Source organism: Cimex lectularius, unplaced genomic scaffold (genome assembly GCF_000648675.2).
Source record: "Cimex lectularius strain Harlan isolate CLEC.00 unplaced genomic scaffold, Clec_2.1 scaffold75, whole genome shotgun sequence".
NCBI lineage: Eukaryota > Metazoa > Arthropoda > Insecta > Hemiptera > Cimicidae > Cimex > Cimex lectularius.
The window spans coordinates 1588072-1611293 of record NW_019392758.1 but is presented as its reverse complement, the minus strand read 5'-3'; the positions used below and the strand labels follow the sequence as shown (position 1 = coordinate 1611293).

Genomic DNA, 23222 nt, shown 5'->3' with positions numbered 1-23222 from the left:
CCTTACTGACAAATACTCATTGGCAGTTTTAAAAAGATACAGGCCCTAATTCAATAATGATTTTATGGTACAATAAAAATTACGTTGGTTGTTTTTAATATCAAGTGAACTATTGTTTTTTCTTTCGAGCAATTTTATAGCATTTATGAGCCTTCGACCACTTATGAAGCTCGATTTGATCATGTGATTACAAATAATAATAAATAAAAGAATCTTGTAATGCTTAGTTTTGTCAAAATAAAAGGAAAATTATCTAATCATGACAGGAATGGGTTTTTGATTCAAATATTTCTAAAAGGCCTCAAAATTTGTTAGAAAACTTCTTGATGATATTACTATTTTCGTTTGTACCTTGTGAGAATATGATAATTTTTTATGCAGTACCTGCTATCTTGGTCTGGTAGGATTGAATTCAAGCAGTATTTGCTTATATTTAGCCAGACAGGACTAAATTCAAGAATTATTTGTTTTTATTCTGGCCTTATGGGACTGAATTCAAGCAGTACTTGCTTTTATTTTGGCCTGACAGGTCTGGATTGAAGCAGTACTCACTTTTCTTTTGTTCCCTTTATTGCGTGTCAGACAGGCGTTTGTGGACGTATCCAACATTGTTTTGAAATAGTGGGCAACATTTTTTCAAACTTAAGTTGCACTGCTTAAGCTGGGAAAATGCCACAAGCTGTTCGTTTTGTCGCACAAACATTGCATACATGAACAGAACCGTGAGGATGATCGGTACCCACAGGGAAAGTTTAGTTCCTAAATCCTGGAATAACAATTTTTTATACTTATCAATTGAAATTATTTCAAAATACAAAGAAAAAAAAAACCATGTAAAAACGGATCGAAAACCCGTTTTCTTACTTATTATTGCACTACGTTATATAATTATATTGGTTTTGTCCCTACTAAAAGGAGCCCGATATCTCGATACCAATTGAAATGAAGAATGTGCCTCATCTGGCTGACTATGTCATTTGCCATCTATTGGTTGAGATTGTTGCAGTAGGAAATAATTCGCTAAAAACAATTATTTCCAATAAGTTATCGAAGACGTGGACGGTTATTAATGGTTTCTTGGTACAATGATCGGCAGACGAGAGGGACGAAATGACCCGGGTCTTCATTCGACTTCATGACGGGTCACGTTGAACAGAGTGATTACGGACTGTCCAAATTCCAATGGCGAAACGCAGACGGCAAATCAAAATTGTTAAGTTGGAACAAAAGGAATTCGGAAGAAGACCGTTTAGACAAAAAATCTAAGAACTGTTTTTGTTGATACCCTCTAGAAATTAATAACGTCCGTGGGTTTGTCCAGTTTGATCAAAAGGACTGGCCATTTTAACAAAACCGGCCAGCGCGAGGGAAAACATGCGGACACTTACTGCATAATAGGCCCTGATATTAGATTATTAGACCATTCAAGAACTTCAAAAGGGACCAGCGCAAGGGAAAACTCACGGACAGTCAGTGACTCGAATTATTGACAATTTAAACTATTTTTCATTTTATGATAACAGGTATGACCGACGCGTTTGACATATTTAATAATTTATACTTTATACCTGTTGAAAAAATTCAATAGCAAATATATTTAATACTTTAGGATTCGGCCTCGAGTATATTTGTTAGAAAAGACTTTATATTTGTAATATATTGGGAGATTTCTTTAGATTGGGGTAGGGGTGTGGACGAGTTAAGTTAGGTTAAATAATACATATTTTTCAATGGAGCAGGGTAAATATGTGAGCGCGAAGTCGAGTTTGTCATTACATAATTTTTTCTTTTCTTGATATGACAACAATAATTATAAACTTGTAATTTGATCCTTATCGACCATGTTGGTTTGTCAGACGTGTATTGTTAAGTTGCCAGACATGGAATGAAGTAGTAATCAAAGGATTTTGCGCCTTTTAACTTCCAGAATTAGTCTAATGTATGTTTTGGTGGTAAAATCACACCAACAGTTACGTTACGGGATATAAATATATATTTTTTTAAATTTTTTTTAACTTTTCCATGTATCTTTCTAAAATATTTTTGTTTGTTTCATTTTTACATAATTTTTTAANATAAAAACAAAATAAGATGTTGATGATGGGTGTAAATTCCTGAAATGTCCAAAGAATTAACATAAAAATAAAACCAAAAATTTATAACAAAAAAAAAAAACCACGTAAAAGTAAAAAAAACGCAATTATAGGTATAAAAAAGAAAGCAACTTTAAAAAATCCCGTTACATAATAAAAATTATAATATAAAAATCTTCATATGGGAATAACCTGGAAAAGAACGATTGAACCCAGGATATCAGGAATCAAAAAATGTAAATGACAATTTTCACGTTTCAGTGGAATGTGCATGGGCTAAGAAGCATAAGGCTTAGGGTTGGGTTTGGGTTTAGGTTTAGATTAGGTTAGGTGTGGTGAGGTTAGGCAGGGTTGTGGGTTAGGTTGGGTACCCGTGATTCAATGTTTTCCCAATTATCACTATATTACACGTCGCACATTAGTTTTATTGTGTATTATAACACAGACCTGTATATTGTAAAGTCACTTAGTAATACATTTTCCCCTTATTTTGGATATTCAGCCAACTTAAGTATTCAAAAGTCAAGGGGACCGTGTTTGCCAAGTGGTCAGCGTGATAGACTCTCGCGTCTCTAGACCCTGCAGTCATGGGTTCCCACCGTCGCACCTGGCCCCTTTTTTCATACAACCCTCCCCCACGAAAAAAAAGTTTCATGATTTTTTTTTTTTTGCAAGTACAATAGCTGAATCGTTAAGTCTCAATAATGACATTGGGAAAATGATACGGCTATGATAAAACATGTACAATGGAAACATTTTAAATTGGTAATTAATTTCATCGCTAAATGATCTTTTGTTTCAGGATATTGCCGGACTTGTCACGACTATATATGAAACCCTTGGTTCATCTCTGAAAGTTCCCCATTATGGAAGTAAAACTATCAAAGTGAAACTCACTGTTACGCCGAATATAGATATAGCAGAGAAGAACAAGGCTCAAACAGTTCTGCACAACTGCAACAATAATAATAATACCATAAACAATAACCATTTCAATAACAACTTCAATAATATAAACAACAATAATAATAACAATGACAATCACAATCATAGTATAAACAATTCGAAAGGATTTAAAAAAGATTTTAACGTAACGATAAGGGAAAGGAGAACAGGGAAAGTAGGCGATGCTGATATTACCCACCATACGATGTAAGTATCAATTTTAACATTTATATGTATTCTACATTTGATTTTCTTTATAATTAATCTTGAATCTTTGCTTCTATAGGTCACATGTCACACCTACAATGAACTGTAATGGGTGTCGAAGTAAGAAAAGATCGAGCTCACTCCAAAGGCAGCAACTTTTAAAAATCATTCAGGCCAATATGGAAAAAAATAATTTACCATTTCAGACATCAAGGTTTGTAATATATTATTGATGAATAATTTCAATGTCATATATGTATGTTAATGTTTTTCATTTAATTAATAGAGCCTCGCCTCTTTGGGCTCACGAAAAAGAAAAGATCCCAAGAAGTCATCCTTGGAGGGGAGGGCAAGAATCGTTAGGAAGACACCACCACCAAAAACACCGACACCGCGAAGCAGAACAAGCAAGGGCAATGGCGCAAGTAGTTAAGTGGTTAGAACAAGAATTCTCATCTCCAAAACAGGACCACAATAAATATAGTCCAACGAATGATTACCTCGAACACCGTCACATCCATGAGCATGTCCATCACCACTATCATCATTATCAGGATACACCAATATCTATATAAGTGCAATTTAGTCTGTTAAGCTTACCGCAAGTGCTCATTTTAACTTTGCCAAAAATAAATAATAGATTCGTTTAAATCTAAATAACAAAATATATTTAAATGTACATGAAATATTAGTATTTCTTCAGACATTCTTTTCATAAAATGCTAATGTGATTTAACTGTAGTTTATGTTCTTCACCACTATGAATATAATTAATATTACCTTTTTTTAATATTGCAGGTTTTCTGTGTTTAATGTAGTATCATTAATTTAATTTAAATGTGTACATTTTTTAAAATATGTAATTATTTGTTAAGTTCATTTATACCTGGTTTTTATACATCATAGTGTTTATTTAAACAATATAACATATTATGTCCCGAGTGCTATGCGATTCCGATTCCAACTTTGCGGTTTGACATCATTGTGCCAATAAATTGTATGGATGCTAATTTAAATTGCTAAATTATGAATTTTGAGCTTTAGTGAAAGGAGATTATTTTTTCACCAAAAGGGTGAGTAGATTTTTTTTCTTCGAAAACTACAAACAAAAATGATTAAATGCCCATAAAATGGTGTCATTGCTTTTGTAAACATAATGAAAAATATTGTAATTGAAAAGTATATATTTAATTGAGTAAACTTTTCAAATATTATTCCTTTTTAAGATTTATGTAACTATTTATATGTTATTTATGATGTAATTTAGAATGTATTCTAAATATTTGTAAGTTAGGTACTAATGTGGTTAGGAATAATACACGCACATACACATCAGAGAACATTGACAGTACAATAACGTGAGACCGATTGGAATATGTATGATATTTTCATATTTTAGTTTCTAATTAAAGAAAGGCACATAGTGAGTTAGAAAGGAGTGCTCGCTTTAATGTTTTGATAAAATGTTTGTATCTTTACAATAACAAAATATTTTATCAAACTGCTCAATATGACAAAAACAAAAACACAAAATTTAAACATTTGAACACTTTTTAGGCTTAAATTTTAATACATGTATTTATTATTTTGTATTGAATACTAATTTTAAGAAGTGATTTTGAAATATTCTGTTACTGCATCATTTAAACAGTAACATAAATGGTTACATGTTAAAATTATTAAGTACAGGCTAAATTCTAATTTGACAGAAAAAGGTATTTCAGCACTGTGTGCTGCAGAATTATTGGTTTTATTTATTTTTTTATTAGGACCTAATAGAATTTTTACTGATTATAGAATCTCAGTTTATTAAATTGTTAAGCATTTTACCATTGAAAGGAAATGCACTAGTATAACTTCCTAAATACTTGACAATACTCAAATATCTCTACAAATTTTGCCTATAATGATAATGAAGAACTATATGACAATGATATAATTATGTTGAAGTAGAAATAGTTAAATGGAATGGACTCTAGTGTCTTACCTTATTTCCATTTACTTTTTCCTTGATATAAATTTAATTAATTGTATAATAACTTTGTTTAAGGAACAGTATTTGTACATATTTTATTAAGATTACTTCAAGTATGAAATATTTTAATGTTAACCAACCTACGATATTTGATTTTTCAAAAACAAAAAAAAATGTAAAGAAAGAAAGAAAAGCGCTTTTCCTACTAATGCCTATTTCGTCTATCTACATTTACCTGTATTGATTTGATAATTTTAGTCATCGTATTATATAAGATAATTACATATTCAGTTTACATATCACCTCTGTGAACAATGTTTGTCTTTTTTAAAGTTTATTATTTTTATATATTGTGTGTTTAATTTTGTATTTTATTATTGTATTAAGTCGAGTGTTTCACGAATTTGGACTAGAAGACAGGATATGTTTGAATATAGTTCAGAAAATTACCAAACAGGGAAAATTTTTTTTTGTGAAGTTGGTATATAAATATTGCATATATTGGCATAATTTTCTAGAATGAAGATTTAAGTAATAATTGATATTTACATTTGTATGAAAATTGAGAAATGAGAATGTATAATTAATTGAAGATGTATGAGACAAAGGAAATAACCAATTACTCTAATCCTTTCTTCCCCTGTAAGTCTTTTACAGTTTTTTTTTTTCAAAACTAGGAGTATGCTTAATAAATATTATTTCAAAATTATTTCAAAAGTTATTAAATTAACCGTATATAAAATCGAAATAAAGCATAATTTTTCCCTTTAAATAATGAAATGTTGAAAAGTGTATCATATATGTTAAGTTGTTTTTAGGATGTATATACATATTTTAAATGTTAAGGGGTCATAAAACATAGACCAATTGGTGAAATTTACTCCTTGAATTGAATACTGTTTTTTATAAGTTGTCAAATGCATTCCTGTTAGTATGAATTTTATTGTATGAATTATAGGGTAACTACTTTTAAGTATAGTAATTAAAAAAAGTTCTCTGTTGCAATGAAAAATTCTTCAAAGATTCACTACATTTGTTAATATTGTCTTGTCCTTTTTTTTTACATATTGTTTTAAGAAGTATCCCAGTTGATGTGCAAATGTCATGAAAAATGTTCCTTGTGATACTCATGAAGTTACACCAGTGATTGTACAAATATGAAGAATTATAATATAAACTAATTTCTTAAAGACTGGCATGTAAATATGTTTTTATCACTTAAATTTGTATTTAAAGGTTTATGTGCCTATATGTTGAACGATGTATGTGAATAATGTAAAAAAATTAATTTATACAAATTGGAGTTTTTATTTTATTTTTTATTCCTATAATTAATTATTAAGCAATTGCAAAAATCTTTTGCAAACATTTCCAATGCTAGCCGCAAGTGCTGGTATTTAGAAATCGATACAAGATAATTTCTCCACAATTTTTTTTTCTTATTTATATACATGGAATACCCAAGACTCAACACAGGATATGGCAAAATGCCGAAATGCATCTCGCAGATCGACTTGGCCAGGAAAGACAGACCACAATGATCTATAATGACCAATGAATAACAGCTTTTTAATTAATCTAATTTGAGAATAATCCCACATCTAAGAAAAATTGTCATTGTGCAAATATTTTGGCTGGTAATAAGTTGAGCACAATAATTATCACATTCATTATTGTAAAATTTCTAGCCTACATGGTGATGAATCTGTGATTTAGACATTACCCATCATTTTGGTCTGCCTATCCATGATGGGGTTGCTTTGTTAGACAGGTTTGGGCAGAAATTATTAGTGTGGTAATGCCTGAATTAAACTATAATCAATTTATTGTTATCAATGATAGTCGCAATAGATTTAGTGTGATAAATGTTAGTCGATCAAGAACAGAAGAAATGACTCAACTTCACATTCATAAGTTTTCAACACTTTACAGCAAAACATTGGTTATTTTTATTTATTTTTTGATTTTATTATACGTATACAGGTTTAAACGGTAATTTGGTCATTAACGTGTAACCATAATACCATATAAACAAGTGGTCATAGATAGAGACCTTTGGAATAAACTTTCATAGATATCAGCAAAGCTTTTGATCACATTTTCCATGAATTTCTCTTCAAAAAACTATCAGTGTACAATTATGAAGGTGCAATAAAGTTGATTGAGTCTTATCTTAAAAATAAAAGCCAGGTTGTAAAATGTAATGATCGATTTTCGTCTAATTGTGTGTGCAATGTAACAACAGGGAAAACTCTGGGTTCTATCCTTGGTCCTTTATTGTATATAATTTTTACAAATCACCTTTTCAAATATTTGCCAGCAGTTCATTTTACTGCGTTTGCTCATGACACTATTTTTCAATTAAAAGAAGCATCTAAAACAGACCTTATTAAGATAAATGATAAATTAAAGTCTGACCTGGAAAAGTGGTTCTGGGAAAATGGTCTGTGGTTAAATTAAATAAACAAAAGCCAAAGTTTTTGATACTGAGTACGTCTAAAACAAAAACAAAAAAAAAAATAGAGAAGGAATTCACATAATTCATTCACATTCATAAAGCACTTAGGGGTGTATATTAATGCATATCTTTCTTGGGATGTACATTGTAGATTCTTGGTATATGGTATACTCAGTAGATGCTTGTATTTGTTATGAAGTTTGAAATGTAATGTTTCCTATAAAGTATTGGTACATGTTTATTTTTTGTTTTCAATCTTATTATTGGTGTAAGGACATCCACGTAGACATGCAGTTTGTTTTTAAACAACAATGAAAATCAGTTAGGATACTAGGAAATGTAAGGTCCAAAGTTATATAAGGTTCAAAGGATGCTGTCAAATGCTTTTATTAAACTTAGAATTTTAACTTTACCTTGCTTATAAAAATGTTGTGTATAATGTGTTACGGTGATGTATTGTTATAAACAAAGAGACACTCTTAAAACATTTAAAGTTGTGGTGCACATTGATTCTAGTCATCTAGGAAAACAACATGGTTACTTTAAACTGGGTCCAGGATATGAAGATATAAAAGTAAATGAACAGGGTAACCAACTAGTAAAAAAAAAAAAAAAAAAAAAAAGAGCAGCCCTCTCACCATGGAGCCAAAACCACAACTAGGTGCACCGGAGTGTGAGCTTAAGTTGGAATTGGAAAAATGGTTTGAGAAAGAAAAACTCAAGCACTGGACAAAAGCACCAGGGATGAGATAAGCTGAGAGATTTATAAATCTCTCAAAAAAGAAGGCAAGGGAACTCCTCTCTCTCAGCAGGCATTTGAGAAAAATTATAGGCCTCTATACCAGCCACTGTCCTCTTTAAGATTAAACAAAATCTTAAGTTCAAAATCTTCAGAGAGCATTGGACAAATAGATTCGAAATAGGGAGTTCGGCTAATTGTTTTCTAAAAAAATGTGGAATCAATAAAAATCTATTATTATAAGTAAAGTTTTAGATAAGTATAAAGCTAATGTAAAATCTTGTATTATGACGTTAACCATCATCATAACATGTATAAAGTTTAATTTTTTTTAAATGTTTGTAATCAGTTCACCGTAAGGTAAATTTTGACAAATAAGGTAAGTTGATAAGGCATCTTTACGTTTAGGGGTGATACCTCCAGAAGGCAATGTGTGTTACCATGCTGGTAGCACGTTATCTTATGCTATCCGTTTTCTTTATCGTCATTTAAACTTGCTAATTTAGCACTTTGCTGAGTGATTGGTGCTTGGGCAGACTGCAAGCAATTTTGACTCGAGCGACGATCTTGTATGTCAGTCGCATGTAATGACATACTGCAGTCTTTTCAAAACTGGTGAACATTTTTCGTTCTAGGTAATTTTTAATTTTGTTTATTTTAAAAACACTGTCTACAATAATTTATAATACAAAATAAACCTTATAAGAGTTCGACAATGATAATATTAACATTAATGAAGAGTCAAATATCCTAAAGTTTTCTGTAATTAATAAAATAAATAAATAAATGATTTCCCCATACATAAATAAAATTTAGGCAGAGTATATGATATCTTTACTTAAGGTCTAAGGGTTGATAAACCTGTAATTTGGTCGATTCCCATCATTCTGGTCTTCCTTCTTCATTTCGATTTTTCACAATCTTCAGTTTTGGTTTGTGAACAGACCTAAACAATAAAGTCATTTAAACTTGCTAATTTAGCACTATGCTGAGTGTTTGGTGCATGGGCAGACTGCAAGCAATTTTGATGCGAGCTGCGATCTTGTATGAGAGTTGCATGTAATGACACTGCAGTCTTTTCAAAACCGGTGAACTTTCTTCATTTTTGAACCAGATTTTTGTGGTTGAGATCCACTGATCATAGCACGAAATTCTCCATTCATTACCTATTTGTTGGCAGCCCTAGATGGAACTGTAGAATTCATCTATGAAGACAGCAAAATGTTGCCTAAAAAGAATAAATAAGTTTTATTCAAATAAGATATCAGTAAATGTTATTGTGAACTTGTCTACCAAAAACCTCATGAAAAAGAGGTAGGGTCGGATCCGACCTTGTATTTTGTCTCAAACCACTGTACTGTTTGAGGGTTAATAATCTAGCACTTTGCTGAGTTTTCTTTGTAAAGATTTACTTTTATAGATTCATTGTGAACTTCCTAAAGTGGTAAGTAAACAAATGTCATTCCTGTCGTATAGGAGGGCTTAACGTCATTCTTCCCATTGGGTATGGTGGATGGGGTGTGAAAACACTTGACAATACTTTTTTTTGTGCTATTCTCAATAAAAAAAAGAGCCATGAGCTTTCCCGGGATTCAAACCCAGAATCGCTAGCATACAATCAGATGCCCAAACTACCCAAAAAATTTTAAGGATGCAGAAACAATGAACAAGGATCCAGATTCAACTGTTGAAAGCTATGGTCCATCCAATTTTAGAATACACTTCAGTTGTTTGGTCACCACATCAGAAATTAGTAATTAATTCAATAGAAAATGCACATGATTTATTTGCACTCTCTGGTTTAAAATTACTAGAAAAATACTTGGATAAACCATATAAACTTATTATGAAATCCGCAGAACTGCAACCACCAAACAAAAGATGACAAAATAAAGAGCTGATATTTTCTTACACATTCTTAAATAATATGATTGACTGTTCACAATTCATCAATTTGCTAAATTTCCATGTTCCATAGTGTAGTACCATACAAAAAATATTATTTTCAAAATATAATTATAATACAAATTATTTAAAGTTTAGTCCGATTCCTTGATTCAAGAAAACTTTCATTACATTATTATACATTTTACCTTTCTTTAAGTCGATTTAAACATTTTTTTACGAGGGTTTGCTACAGCAAAGGTCATATCAACCCCCAGGGTGCCAATGTTTTTGAAAAAAAGCCCATTTGTAAGTACGTCAGGTAATGCAGGGTCACTGGATTCGACCTTTACCTTACAGTGATGAGCGTTGTGTCAACACCTAAACCGTTGCGGCCACCGACGCCCCTTTTGAAAAATATTGATCATGGCAATTGCATTTGATTTGTTTATATAGTTCGATTGTTTTCATTAAATTTTTATCATTCCTTCTCACTTCTTTCATATTTTTATATACATGTGTATTATGACACAATACTTACAATATTTTATTTGTGAATGTCCATGTGAATGTTTAATTATTGTTATATGTATATTATTATTTATGTTTCAATTATTCATTATTACTTAAGTATAGTTTAAACTCTTATAGAATGTGTAACTGGGTATATTTACCTGTATAAATAAATAAAGAAACACTTGGTCGCCATGGTCCCTCTCATAAAATGGTATATCATGCTGAAGCCTCAAAGTTTAAGGTGGTATTTTAGTAGTAGTATGGTTAAAAAAGAACAGAATTTGTGAATATTTTTTTAAAATTGTGAGGTGGTCAATCTTGTTTTAGTGAAGCAGTTCTGACTTTCGCCAAAGGCTAAAGTGTTCAGCAAACATGAAAAAATTTAAAATTCAAAACCTTAATAATGTTTAAGACAGATAGCTAATCAGAGATAAAACTACATTTTTAGTCATATTTCAATTACTACTTGAACTTATGCTAATTAAAAACTTATTTTCAGATGTGCTCTAATTTAATCAGTAAAACAGTTTTCAATGGCATCTGCATCTTTCAGTTATCCATTAGAAACTATTCGCTGACAATACCATGTTCTTCAAAGCAAAGAGAAGTGCGGTTTATGGGCAAACTTCTTGGGGTTGCAAAACCTAAAAGGTAATAACTGATTCCAAGATGTTTAAAAAAAAACTTTTATTGATTTTATGAATTTATCCTAAAATGTTTGAAAATTATTTTATTTAGAAAGTTCCAGATATTTAATAATACGAGAATTACGAATCCCATTGAAGTGGTAGGTCACAGAGCTCCGAAAATGGCCAATAAAAGGAGGCAGGCAGTTCTAAACACACTTTTCATGAAAAATATTACAGATATTATGGTCACCCGTAGTTTAGGAATCGACATTATAGAACAAGGAATAGAAATCACTAGGGTAAGTATGAAAATACAGTTTTAATTTATTGCAATGTACAATTCTTCTGACATAGATAAACAACACTGTGTTTTCCTTCCCATTTGGAGTCATAGGCTTAAACTTTCTTCTATTCTATTTGATCTCTGTTAATGGATTTCCTGGAAGATTTCCATTTCTTTTATAAAGTAAAGACTTCATATCAATGACTGTCTCTCAAAATCTACATAGCTCAAGAATGGTTTTTCCCATCTTTTCTTGTCTATTGTAGCAGTTGCATAGGATATGTTCTTGTTCTTCTTCTCGACATAATTGACCATCTGTTGATAGCCACATTTCTTTAAAATGGTACTTTACTACAGTATGTCCTGAAAATCTGTAAAGTTTTTTGTTCCTTTCTTTGAGTAGGACTTCCTCTTTCTGCCAAGCATTATTTTTGTCTTTTTGCTTGTGACGTTTTCGGTTTTTGTTGTACCCTTTAGTTGCCCAAAATTCCAATTCTTTTTTAAGGTGGCTATAGTTTATGCTAAAAAATTTGTAGGTTCTGAAACTCCCTTTTAGGAAGTATATTTGTTGCCTCATTGTATTCGCTTCATGGCTGGGACCCACTTTAGTGTTAGGTTATTTAAAGATCCCAATTTTTATGGTATTCAGATAGTCCTGACCAGTTTTGAGTTGATCTATGCTTGGAGAGCTTTTAGAACTGCCTAGCTATCTGGTTGTATTATTATTGATGCACCCTTCAGATGTTTGTTATTTATTTCATGTGCACATACTTCTATGGGTAACCAGTTTGAAAGTTAGTTATGATGGGAATGTGGGCCATGTCGTGCTCATAGTTAAGCCCTTTTATGCTCATATCCATAACATTTCCCATCTTCTGCCTTGTACTACACAAAATCCTTGAAAAGCTCCTCCTAAAAAGAATGATATCTCTAGCTGAAATTGCTGTTATCCTACCTCACTGTCTGGTTTCTGCTTATTTCCACTGTACAATAGGTGCATTGATTTGTAGTCACTATAAAGTATAATCCTCTTTTGAGCAGAAACAACGTTGCTCAGTTATCTTTCTAGATGTGGCTCAAGCGTTTGATTGTATATGGCATCCAATTTCCTGTGGAAGCTCATTCGTACTTACAGTACCTACTGCTGCATCTCTTAGGGGACTACCTTTTCTTCTTATATTCTCTTTTAAGTTGGTTCCCCAGGGTAAATCCTAGGGCCCATCCTATTCACAATATACATGGCATTTCTGTTCTCCCTAACAATATTAGCCTGATAGCCTTCCTGTTATCTAGATTCTGAGTTTTCCCAATCCATATATGGTATATTAGATTTGATTCATAAAGGAGTCGACCTCTACAATAGAGAACATGTTCTGCTGTCTCTTCTTCTTGACAATATCTGCACAGGCTTGTATTGCCACTTCAAGTCTATACATTTGCAGCGACCTGTAAGCAGTCCAACTATTATTCTAATCCTAGCAAGTCTTACATTTTGTAGTTCTCTTGTTAGTTTCTGCAATGGCCCTTCGATGAACTTTTTCCTCTATCCTGGGCTACATTCCTATTGAATGGGGGACTTATTTTAAAAAAAATTGTCTGATGGATTTACATTTTTGACAGTTTGGTATACCACTAAAGGGTTCAGGACCAACAGGTCCTCATCAACTTTCCTTGGCAAATTTACAACCTCTTTGTTCCCCCTTTGCCCTGTTTGCCCTGGTACCCACACAAGGTGATGTTGTTGTTTTCCCCATTGCCTGACAGGGTCTTAATCCAATCTCAAATGACTTTGGAGGACCACCGATGTGGTAATTGCCCTCAGTGCTGCCTGGCTGTCTCAGTAGTATCCTTGGCATAGTGTTCAATAGCCACAATCTAGGCTTGAGAGACATTGGAAGACAGTGGCATTTTGGCCAAGGTTTGTATAAATTCTAGACCTTGGTTTATTTCTATAAATACCAGCTCCTTACCCATACTCGGTTTTGGAGCCATCTGTATATCATCCAGATATGGTCAGCATTAATTGGGATCCGTTTCCTTGGTCTTTAATTAAATTTTTAAAACCTAACTTAATTTCCAGGTGGCAGTCAGTGCTGACTATACTTTTCTTAATGCATATTATATGATAAAGAATGAAATTCCTGATTTAGAAAACACACTTCTCCAATTAAGTTTCTCTTTAAGACACGAGTTATCACAATTAAAATTGATGGGAAACATTCCAAGGATTAAGTTCATCAGAGGTATTGACATTTGTTCTGCATTCAACAGTTAATAATATTAACCCTTTTGTTATTTATTTATAGATAAAGATAACAAGAACGTAACTGTTGATTATTTATTAGCCAAAGCTGACATGGGAGTTGAAGATGACCTGCTTGTTAAAGAAATGGTATTGTTAATTAAGTCAAAATTTGCCTTCTTAATATCTAATTGTCATGAAAAACATTTGTAATTTCCTCATGAAAGTGATGAACTTGTAGCTTGATCATCCTGGTCTGTCTATTCTCTGTTGAAGAGAGAATATGAAATGCTTGAATAACGGACAAAACCAACCAAAGAGAATAAACAGACCAAGATGATCAAGCTGTATTATTTTACTTATAAGAAAAAGCCCGAAAATTGACAATTCTGTAAAAAATTTCTTTCGGTTGTAGAAGGACGAATTTGAAGAAACTTTACCCCCAATGGAAAACACAATTTATGGATTGAATCATTCTAAGATAATGGAAAAGGTACTGAGATCTTAGATTGCCCCTAATCCTCGTGTAGTCATTATTCTATATTATAAGTATTGGCAAAAGGAGTAAGGTAATTGTGTTTTACAGATAAAATTTTATCAGAAAAAGGCGTCTGCACATCATCGAAAGGTGCCACAAGAGGTTGACAAAGAGAATGATAATTCTACATCATTGCCATTAAAAGAAATATCAAATGTACAATTAGATAGCAAATCACTAATTTATAACTACATTTCGTCCAAGAAAAATAAATCTTAAATGTACCGTTTTACAAATTTAACTATTACAGTTCCTTTTTTGGGGGGGGGGGATTTTGCCATCTTCAGTGATGGATCTGATGTTTTTGTGTGTGTATGACACCATTTTCACTTTACAGGGGATTATCCACAAATCACTATTTGCCATGAAACGGAGAAAATATATTCAAGTATGAGTTAATTTAAACACCCAACAGTGAAGGCGGTGAAATGCCAAATCCTGTCTGTCAGGCCGACAAACCCAGCAAAAAGGTAGGGATTTCTGGAGGTTGTAGGAACAGCGACTAAAAGCGGTGGTCGGTGTATTTGAATGAGAAGGGGTAGAGATCAGAAGGTGGGAACGAGCGTTCTGAGTCTGCCTAGAAGACTTAAAAGTTAACAGATAATAAATACAGGAAGGATAATGGGAAGAAATTGTTTGATAGAGGAAGGAGCCAAGAAAGTATAACTTGCAATATGCGGGGGTACAGCCATTTCAAACCACGATAGTTTTTTTGTTTTTTTTAATTAAATATATTTTTTCTTTTTTTACAATTATAATTTTTTTTCTCCCATGAGACAATAAGCCCATTGTTATTCAAACCAATTTTGTTGAATGATATGAGGTTGCTTCAGAAAAAAACAATTTATTTAAAGCCTTAATATTAATTTATTATAATATAATTGGTTTGTCCAATTCAGAGTACAATCTTCATCGACATTTTTTCACTATAATTAATAAGCATGCAAATAATTATGAAATTTTGTTAGAAATTGCATGCATTTCTAACCAATAATTACTCTTTTGTTCATAAATTGATACATCTGTTTTATTTAAGTTAATACTTTTATTTAAATCTATCATATTGTTTGATGGGAATACCGTTTGATTTGATCTTGTAAATATACTCTTAATATGATGGCATTCTTTGAAGGAACTCTCAAGAACTAACATCCAATAATCGGGTGTTCTGAAATTTAAAAAAATCCTAGTTAATTATTTTAAATTAATTTTTTGAAGCTTAATAACTCACATGTTAATTTGTTTTTCGATAAACTGAGATTTAATTGGCCATTTCAATTCTTGGTATCTATTTTCCAATATCCACTGAATCCCTTTGACTTTGGAATCGCGTGTGGTGATTTCTTCCAACAATTTGGTAGCGTGCCCTTCCATTGTTTCATTGCGCAAGGTCAATGCTTTCTGCGTGTTTATCAGCAACTCTAAGGCACTGTAGACCTTACAGATCCAATTGAGCCATCCTCTCGCTGTTTCCATCCAGTTTGCGGCTTTAACGTTACTAAAACTGGAACGAGTTTTTTCCCCTTAATATGGATTTTTATCATACCTCTTTAGATTAACTTGATTACTATTTACTAAAAAAAATCTTTGATGCCAAGCTTTAAGGACAAAAGGGAATAAAAAAATAGCACTTAAATGAGGAAAGGGATGAGGCTCGGTGAGAAAGGTAATACCATAGGTTGGAGGCAAGGATGAGGAAAAAGTTTCACAGGAGTATACAAAGGATCGAAGGTGAATATGACCGGGAGAGAGCCATGTGAAAAAATGCATCAAAGGACCATCACAGAAACTAATGTTAAGACTATAATAATAACTGGACTGTTAACTGGCCAGTGCAGACTCTAGAGGCATATATTGGAGGGGTAGAAACAATACCAGTGTACGTATTGCCAAGAAGAAGAAGAAACAGTGAAACATGTCCTCTGTTGGTGTGATGGCCTATGTAGGCTCCTGGGAGAGGAAAAGTTTGGGTTTGAACGATAAGTAATTGAATGAATAAGTAATTGAAAAAGTGTTGGGATCTGGTAAAAATCCTTAAGCATATGAGGAGTTCTAGACAGCACAATAATTTCTGTTTAGTGTTAGATGTATCGGACACTATTTGCCGCATGAATTAAGTGAGGGTCAACTAAATAAACAAACAAATTTAATTGTCATCCGCCATGCTTTCATTCTACTTTAATGTCATCATCAGTGCTAAGCAATCTCAAAGACGACCTCAAATTGACGTAATTAAGATTTTAATAATTGGTGTTGTGGCCATGGGTTTAGGTGTCTTGTTTTTTGTAAACGTCTGGTATATGGTCATAAGCTAGCCCCAGTCTCAAGGGAACTTTTCAAGTATAAAGATCACGTTATCAGTGTGCAAGTGTGAAGTGTCTACCCGGTGTTCAATTTGAGTAACCAGTTAATTACCATACCCATTGTGTCATCTTAGACGAAATCTGCCATCGTGAAAGAACATTTTCTAACTGCTGCACGAGCCAGCAGAGAGGATACTGCTCCTACCCGGTGACATCGTCTAGACACCAGGAACAATCTTGAGCTGATATGTTCTGCTCGAAATTGCTTTTCTCATTGTTCCTGTTGCCCGTCTGCTGCGCCTACTGGTCTGATAATTAAGTTCTTCGCCAAGAAGTTAACTTAAATATTTTTGGGACTAATCAATTATAAGATAATAAGTTCACATGTAAATAATATTTAGTTAAAAATATTTTTTTTTAATTAGGTTAAGGTGTGGCAGCATCTATTACTATAATTTGTAAAGACAATAAATGTTGAATCCGGATTTGTTTGTTCTTATTGAATATAATTAAATATATACCAGCCCTACTGTGGATAAGAAATTAATTAATACATTTTGCACAATTGTTCGGCAATTGTACAACTGGTTTCACATTTCTTTGCCACTCAGTGGCATTCGAATTAGCAAAGTGAATTTTTATTGAGTAAGAGGAATGTCACTGATTTTAATTTGTATTATTTATTATCTTTTAATCAATTATCAATATATAATTTTTATAAAAAGAGGTTGAGATGAAAAAATTGTGCCTCGGAGAATGAATGTCCTGATTGCTCAAATGGTAGAGCACCAGGGTGTCAATCCGAATATTGTGGGGAGGATAGGAGGTAAGGAATGAAGGAAATGTTACTTACTTTTCAGTTAAGCCCATTTTAAATTTCAACTTGCCTCAGATATTTTGGTGTATTCAGTGAAAATGGCGAGGCGATTCTAGCTTCTGAGAAAATTGAGTATATTTGTTTTCTCAATTTTTCCAAACCAATCTCAACGAAATATTCAAGAGCATCTGAGATGTGCCCGTGTCCGCCTTGCAGGACAGTTGCAAATCTGGATATATTTCCATTTCCCACCTAAAATGTACATCAACTGAAAATAATATTTTGTTTTTATGAAAAAATGTGAACCAAATAACGCAGAAATGAAATTCCCAGCTTTTATCAATTAAATATTCTCAAAAAATTTAACGATTGCAATTAAATTAAAGCAATAACATTTACATTTGATTAAGTACTACATAATCCAAGATGTCTGGCTCAGATCAGTTAATATTTATCTACTGAAGTTTAAATATCAGAAACTGTCAAAAAATTATATACATTTAAAAAAAGTATTACTTACAAATAGTGAAAGGCTTTGATTCAGCTCATCAACTTGTTTTATGTAAAACGATATATCTTCTATACACGTACAAGCTGGAAAAAATGTATTTTTTAAAATAAGTTTTGTAAATTTTACCAAACAAGAATCAAATAAAGAAATTATACTTAGTAATAAATGCCAAAGTTTATCTGTTGTGTCCAAATTTGGTCTATTGACTGACATGAATGTATTGAGGATGTTTTCCAGTGTTTTAACAGTTTCTCCTTTTGCTATAATAAATGAAATATCAGGGGCAAACAATGCTTTTATATTTTCTTTAGTTATCTGAGGTTCCTTTTTTAATTCACTTTTCAGTTTCTGAAAATATATTAGGTTAATTCAATTTTGAATTGTTCAATTGGTTTAACAAACAAAAGAAACCTTACTTGAAGGATTTGCAAGTATGGTTCAGTTTGTTCTCGAAATCTGAATGATTGTTTATTTTCAATTATCTCTAAAACACTGTTCAAAAGAAGGAGTTCATTCCAGAAAAAGGCCAGGCCGTCACTGCCACTTCCAATATGGCATTTAGTAACCTATAGGAAGAATATACTTGAATATTTGAAGATTTCAGACTTAATTAAATAAATTAAAACTTACAACTTGGACGTCAAGTGTTTTTGAATTCAAAGGAGGCTTGACAACCAATTCATCCCAACTCATTTTGATCATAGTATGTGAATAAATTTCATTGCAATTGTCCTTACAATAGGACAAGTTCTTGTTAAAAGTACTACTAACCTTACTACGGTACTTAATCTAAAAAAATAAAATAAAAAAAATAAATGAATAAAAAATTCAAGTAGATGTAAATTAAATTATTAGCGCTTTGGATTGTTCTTAAGCTACTTCAACTTAAAGCGTACATAAATCTACTAATAAGCAAAAAAGACAAAAACATAAAATGAAACAGACTACTTAAATTAAGCATATTTTTCTCAAGATATATAAAATTTAATATTTACTTGGTTAGTGTTTTTTAAAAAAGAGTGCTTCATGTGAGACTTCAGCATACACTCGATAGTTATGTCATCATTATTTTGTACAGCATGACATCGAGTATTCCAACCGTTATGGAGTTCGGTGGACAATAAAACGGTTTTGTTCAGGTCTGATGAATCGGTTAAAATCCAGACTGGAAGTGGAGGTTTTATGTCTGTGTTGCACATGCTAAGGCAATATCTAAAAATGATATTATATAAGACTTCATTACTCTATGCCTTGTATGATTTTATACCTTGCGCTTAGCACGGATAATGGACAGTGTTTGTTAATTTCGCTTTCAGTATGTATAACATCATTAAAATTAAACGTTACATTAATTGTGTCGTCCCCAAAAGGAGCTTCTAAAGGATTTCCTGACATTTCAGCTGCAAAATAATTTGTGTATAAATATATACGAAATAATCATTGTATAGAAAAAAGGTGATATATGAACAAAATTGAATTGAATTCACAATTCATTGGCATTACAATTTAATTGTAAAGAAAAAAACTATTTAATTTTAAAATGAATTAATTGTAAAAACTACTGATAATTTGATAATCATATTTCTTCAGAGCTCTAAAGTCAGAAATAACATAATAAACTTTAAAAAATAAACAGCCAGATTCATAATTTTATTAACTTTTTGGTTATTATCAATTTTAAATATTAAGAACATGACCTAACAATTTGTATAAATTATTGAAATTCGAATATTTTCATCAAAAATTATTAATATTTAACGCTCCTAGTGCTTAAAGTATTAGATAAATAAATGTAACAACTTTAACCTGAATGTATGAAGTCACTGCCATTTTGGTGGTCAGCAGAAGGCATATTAGTAACTGGTGGTAACTGGAACATAAATAATGAATTGTTTATTAGGAATTAAGTGATAATAAAACTGGCATAGTTTTAGTAAGAATCACAGAATAGACCGATGTAAGGTCAAGAAAGTATATCAAAGATGCCATTTGAAAGAATTGTTGTAAATTAATTCCTAAAGAAAGGAGCCATACTAATAGTTGACAAAATTGTATTGACAAAATGATGCTTGTAAATTAAGAGATAAAGTACAGAGCAATATTGACTGTCAACAGGATATCAAAGACGCCACGGTAAGTTTATTCACTGGGTGATTCCTTTTCAAAAAGTCTTTATTTGAACAATAAATTTCTCCTAGTACAATAATCTCTCACTGGGTGCTAGGCTAGGAATGAATTCTCTTAGACCAATAATATAACAATTATTTATTAAATGAACAGTGTTCAGGGAAATCCCTGTTAGATTGAAAGTCTCAAGTTTTATGTTAATATCTGGAGAATGTTTCAATGAGAGTGATAGGATGAAGTTGTGCAGTAAAGTTGGTTTTCTGCGGGTTGAAGACCGACGGACTAATGCTTTGTCTCTGTAGTCCACTTCTCCGTTGTTGACTTCTATCAAGAATACTACTTCCAGCGTTTTTCTTTTCAGCATGTTCCCTAGCTCTACCCGCTATTACTGATTTTATCCCTAAGAATGAAACTGTTTTCTCATATTCTGTTAATGCGGGATTTAATGCAACTAAAGAGAATCTGAATTCATTTATTGTCGAAATAAAACTATTTAGATGTTTTCGATTAACATCAAATAATGGTACTTAATTCAAGCCAAAATTTAGTTCCTTAATCCTATTCGACAACATTTTACAAAAAAAAAATTGATTTTATATAAAATCAATTTCCATATTAAATTATATAATGAATCGTTATTATTAAACTTTACAAACACCTTTGTTTACTTAATACTTACTTATTAGTTACTTAATTAAATTATACATTTATGTGAACTTTCTAAGTTGTTAAAATCGTTATAATAGAAGTGTTTCTGACTCCAATGTCTTCTTTCTTCTTACATTTTAGTTCAAGTTGATGAAGTGAATTTGAAAAAACTCTTGATGTCCAACTGACTGAGCCAAATAAGTTGATTCACTTAATGATACCTTTTGTAAATGTATCATGTATTATGTAATGTGTATTCAATTTTTTGTTTGTAACTTACTGAATAAACAATGGAGCAATGTTCTCAGCTTAAAAATATGCCAATGTGCACACAATTATTTTGTAGATCGGCAGGATTCTTATAAATTACTGAATAAAGAATGGAGCAATACTCTCAGCTGATAAATATAATATTGTTTGTAAATTACTGCATAAAGAATGTAACAATATTCACAGCTGTCAAAGATGCCATTGTGTATACAATTTTTTTATTTAGATTGATAGGATTCTTATAAATTACTAAATAAAGAATGGAGCAATACTCTCAGCTGACAAAAATGCCATTGTGTATACAATTTTATTGTAGATTGATAGGATTATTGTGAATTACCGAATAAAAAATGGAGCAATACTCTCAGCTGATAAAGATGATATTGTTTGTAAATTACTGAATAAAGAATGTAACAATATTCTCAGCTGATAAAGATGCCATTGTGTATACAATTTTATTGTAGATTGATAGGATTATTGTCTCCTCATGGAAAGACTCATTTCTCCTGTTTCAACCATCAAGCTATTAATCGGGCTGGATTTAAATGCTCCTGTGCTAAGTCTAAGAGCCCTATGATGAATGGGGTCTAGTTTTTTTAGTGTTTTTGTTTAGTGATTGATAAGCAATGGCACCGTAATTGAGACGAGATCGTATCAGGGATTTATAAAATTTGAGTAAGGTACTGCGGTCTGCTCCCCATGTTGTGTTTCTCAAGATCACTATTGTATCGAGCAAGTTTGTGCACTTTGTTTTTAGTTCCATTATATGGGGACCCAGGTTAATTTTTTGTCAAATCTCATGCCTAAAAACTTAACAGTTGGTGTTGGTTGAATCATGTGGTTCTTGTATGATATTTGGGGTTCTCGATGATTCCTTTTGTTGGTAAATATCATAGCTTGTGGTTTTTCAGGCGAGATCTTAAAACCTTGTTCTCCAGCCCACTTCTCGATATTATCTACAGCTTTTTGTAGGTTTCGTTCTGCAGTGTCAATGTTTTTGTGAGATGTGCACAGAGCCACATCATCTACATAAAGCGCGTATTGAACTATGCCTGATGTAACAGTATCGTTTATTGCTATGGAGAACAGAGTGTGACTGAGTGCACAGCCTTGAGGAATTCCATTAATTAAGGGGTATGAACTCGATAGGGTATTACCATTTCTTATTCTGAAGGATCGATTGTTCATAAAGTTTTTTATGAAATGCATAATTTTTCCCTTAATTCCCCATTTTCTGAGCTTTATCAGGATACCTTTTCTCCACGTCATGTCAAATGCTTTAATATTGTTTGTAAATTACTGAATAAAGAATGTAACAATATTCTCAACTGACAAAGATGTCATTGTGTATACATTTTTTGTTTGTAAATTACTGAATAAAGACTGGAGCAATATTCTCAGTAGAAAAGGTGCCATTGTATGCGATTTTTTATTTGTAAAATAATGAATAAAGAATGGAGCAATATTCACAGCTGTCAAAGATGGCTTTGTATGTTTATACATTTTTCCTTTAGATTAAAAGGATTCTTGCAAATTAATTGGTAAAGAATGGAAGAGTTGAAGTATATTAGATTCGCTAGTAAATATATATACAATATTATTTTTAAATCAAAGAGATTTTTGTATGTTAGTCGTTAAATAAGATAAATATTGACAGCCGAAAAAATATTGTATGACATTTTTAAAAAGTTGACAAAACAGTTGAGATATAAATTATGAGTTAAGAGAGTTAAATGTACAGATTACTCACGCTTTTATAAACCAATATAATCTCTCTGTTTTGTTCATTTGGAAGAAAATGTGTGATATACCCAGGCGGGTTTCGAACGGAAACTACCACATCTTCTCCTTCGAAACACTCTTTTATCGCCGCCAATGACTCCTTCAATTCGCACTCCTTGTTATTGTTGTCTAAACCCATTTTTCGGGAGTTATTTACTTCGGTTTCAAAGAGCAAAAAAAACAACACGTTTTCCGATGTGAAATAATTCGCCTGTTATCATGTTAAAGTTTGAGCGGCAAAATTGCTTTGACGGG

The 23222-nt window shown here is 31.9% G+C and overlaps 3 protein-coding genes across 5 annotated transcripts in view; 2 read left to right on the top strand and 1 right to left on the bottom strand.

Annotated features, from left to right (window-relative positions):
• Nucleotides 1–4766, top strand: part of LOC106661021 (GATA zinc finger domain-containing protein 10-like) — a 49517-nt gene extending 44751 nt beyond the window's left edge. The window contains exons 4-6 of the mRNA XM_014384121.2: nt 2896–3245; nt 3325–3459; nt 3532–4766. Coding sequence (XP_014239607.1) covers nt 2896–3245; nt 3325–3459; nt 3532–3820 — 774 coding nt within the window. The 3' untranslated portion in view covers nt 3821–4766. The remainder of the gene's footprint in view (nt 1–2895; nt 3246–3324; nt 3460–3531) is intronic.
• A 4076-nt stretch (nt 4767–8842) lies between these two features.
• LOC106661182 lies at nt 8843–14743 on the top strand. Of its 2 annotated transcripts, none has more exons than XM_014384425.2 (7): nt 8843–9052; nt 11317–11468; nt 11556–11745; nt 13810–13972; nt 14036–14121; nt 14387–14464; nt 14558–14743. In XM_014384425.2, exons 2-7 carry the CDS (start codon nt 11317–11319, stop codon nt 14726–14728), a joined length of 840 nt encoding a protein of 279 aa, XP_014239911.1. In that variant the 5' UTR covers nt 8843–9052; the 3' UTR covers nt 14729–14743. The 2 variants fall into 2 exon arrangements, with proteins under 2 accessions (XP_014239911.1, XP_014239912.1); XM_014384426.2 differs by having other exon boundaries at nt 8846–9052; nt 11371–11468.
• Nucleotides 14744–15216: 473 nt separating this feature from the next.
• Nucleotides 15217–23218, bottom strand: LOC106661181. Of its 2 annotated transcripts, none has more exons than XM_024227356.1 (11): nt 22936–23218; nt 19947–20010; nt 19408–19540; nt 19136–19352; nt 18771–18929; nt 18557–18706; nt 18296–18488; nt 18150–18223; nt 17700–17881; nt 15741–16013; nt 15217–15695 (listed from the first exon to the last, which is right to left on the bottom strand). In XM_024227356.1, exons 1-11 carry the CDS (start codon nt 23104–23106, stop codon nt 15461–15463), a joined length of 1851 nt encoding a protein of 616 aa, XP_024083124.1. In that variant the 5' UTR covers nt 23107–23218; the 3' UTR covers nt 15217–15460. The 2 variants fall into 2 exon arrangements, with proteins under 2 accessions (XP_024083124.1, XP_014239910.1); XM_014384424.2 differs by having other exon boundaries at nt 15217–15677.
• Nucleotides 23219–23222: the final 4 nt, after the last annotated feature.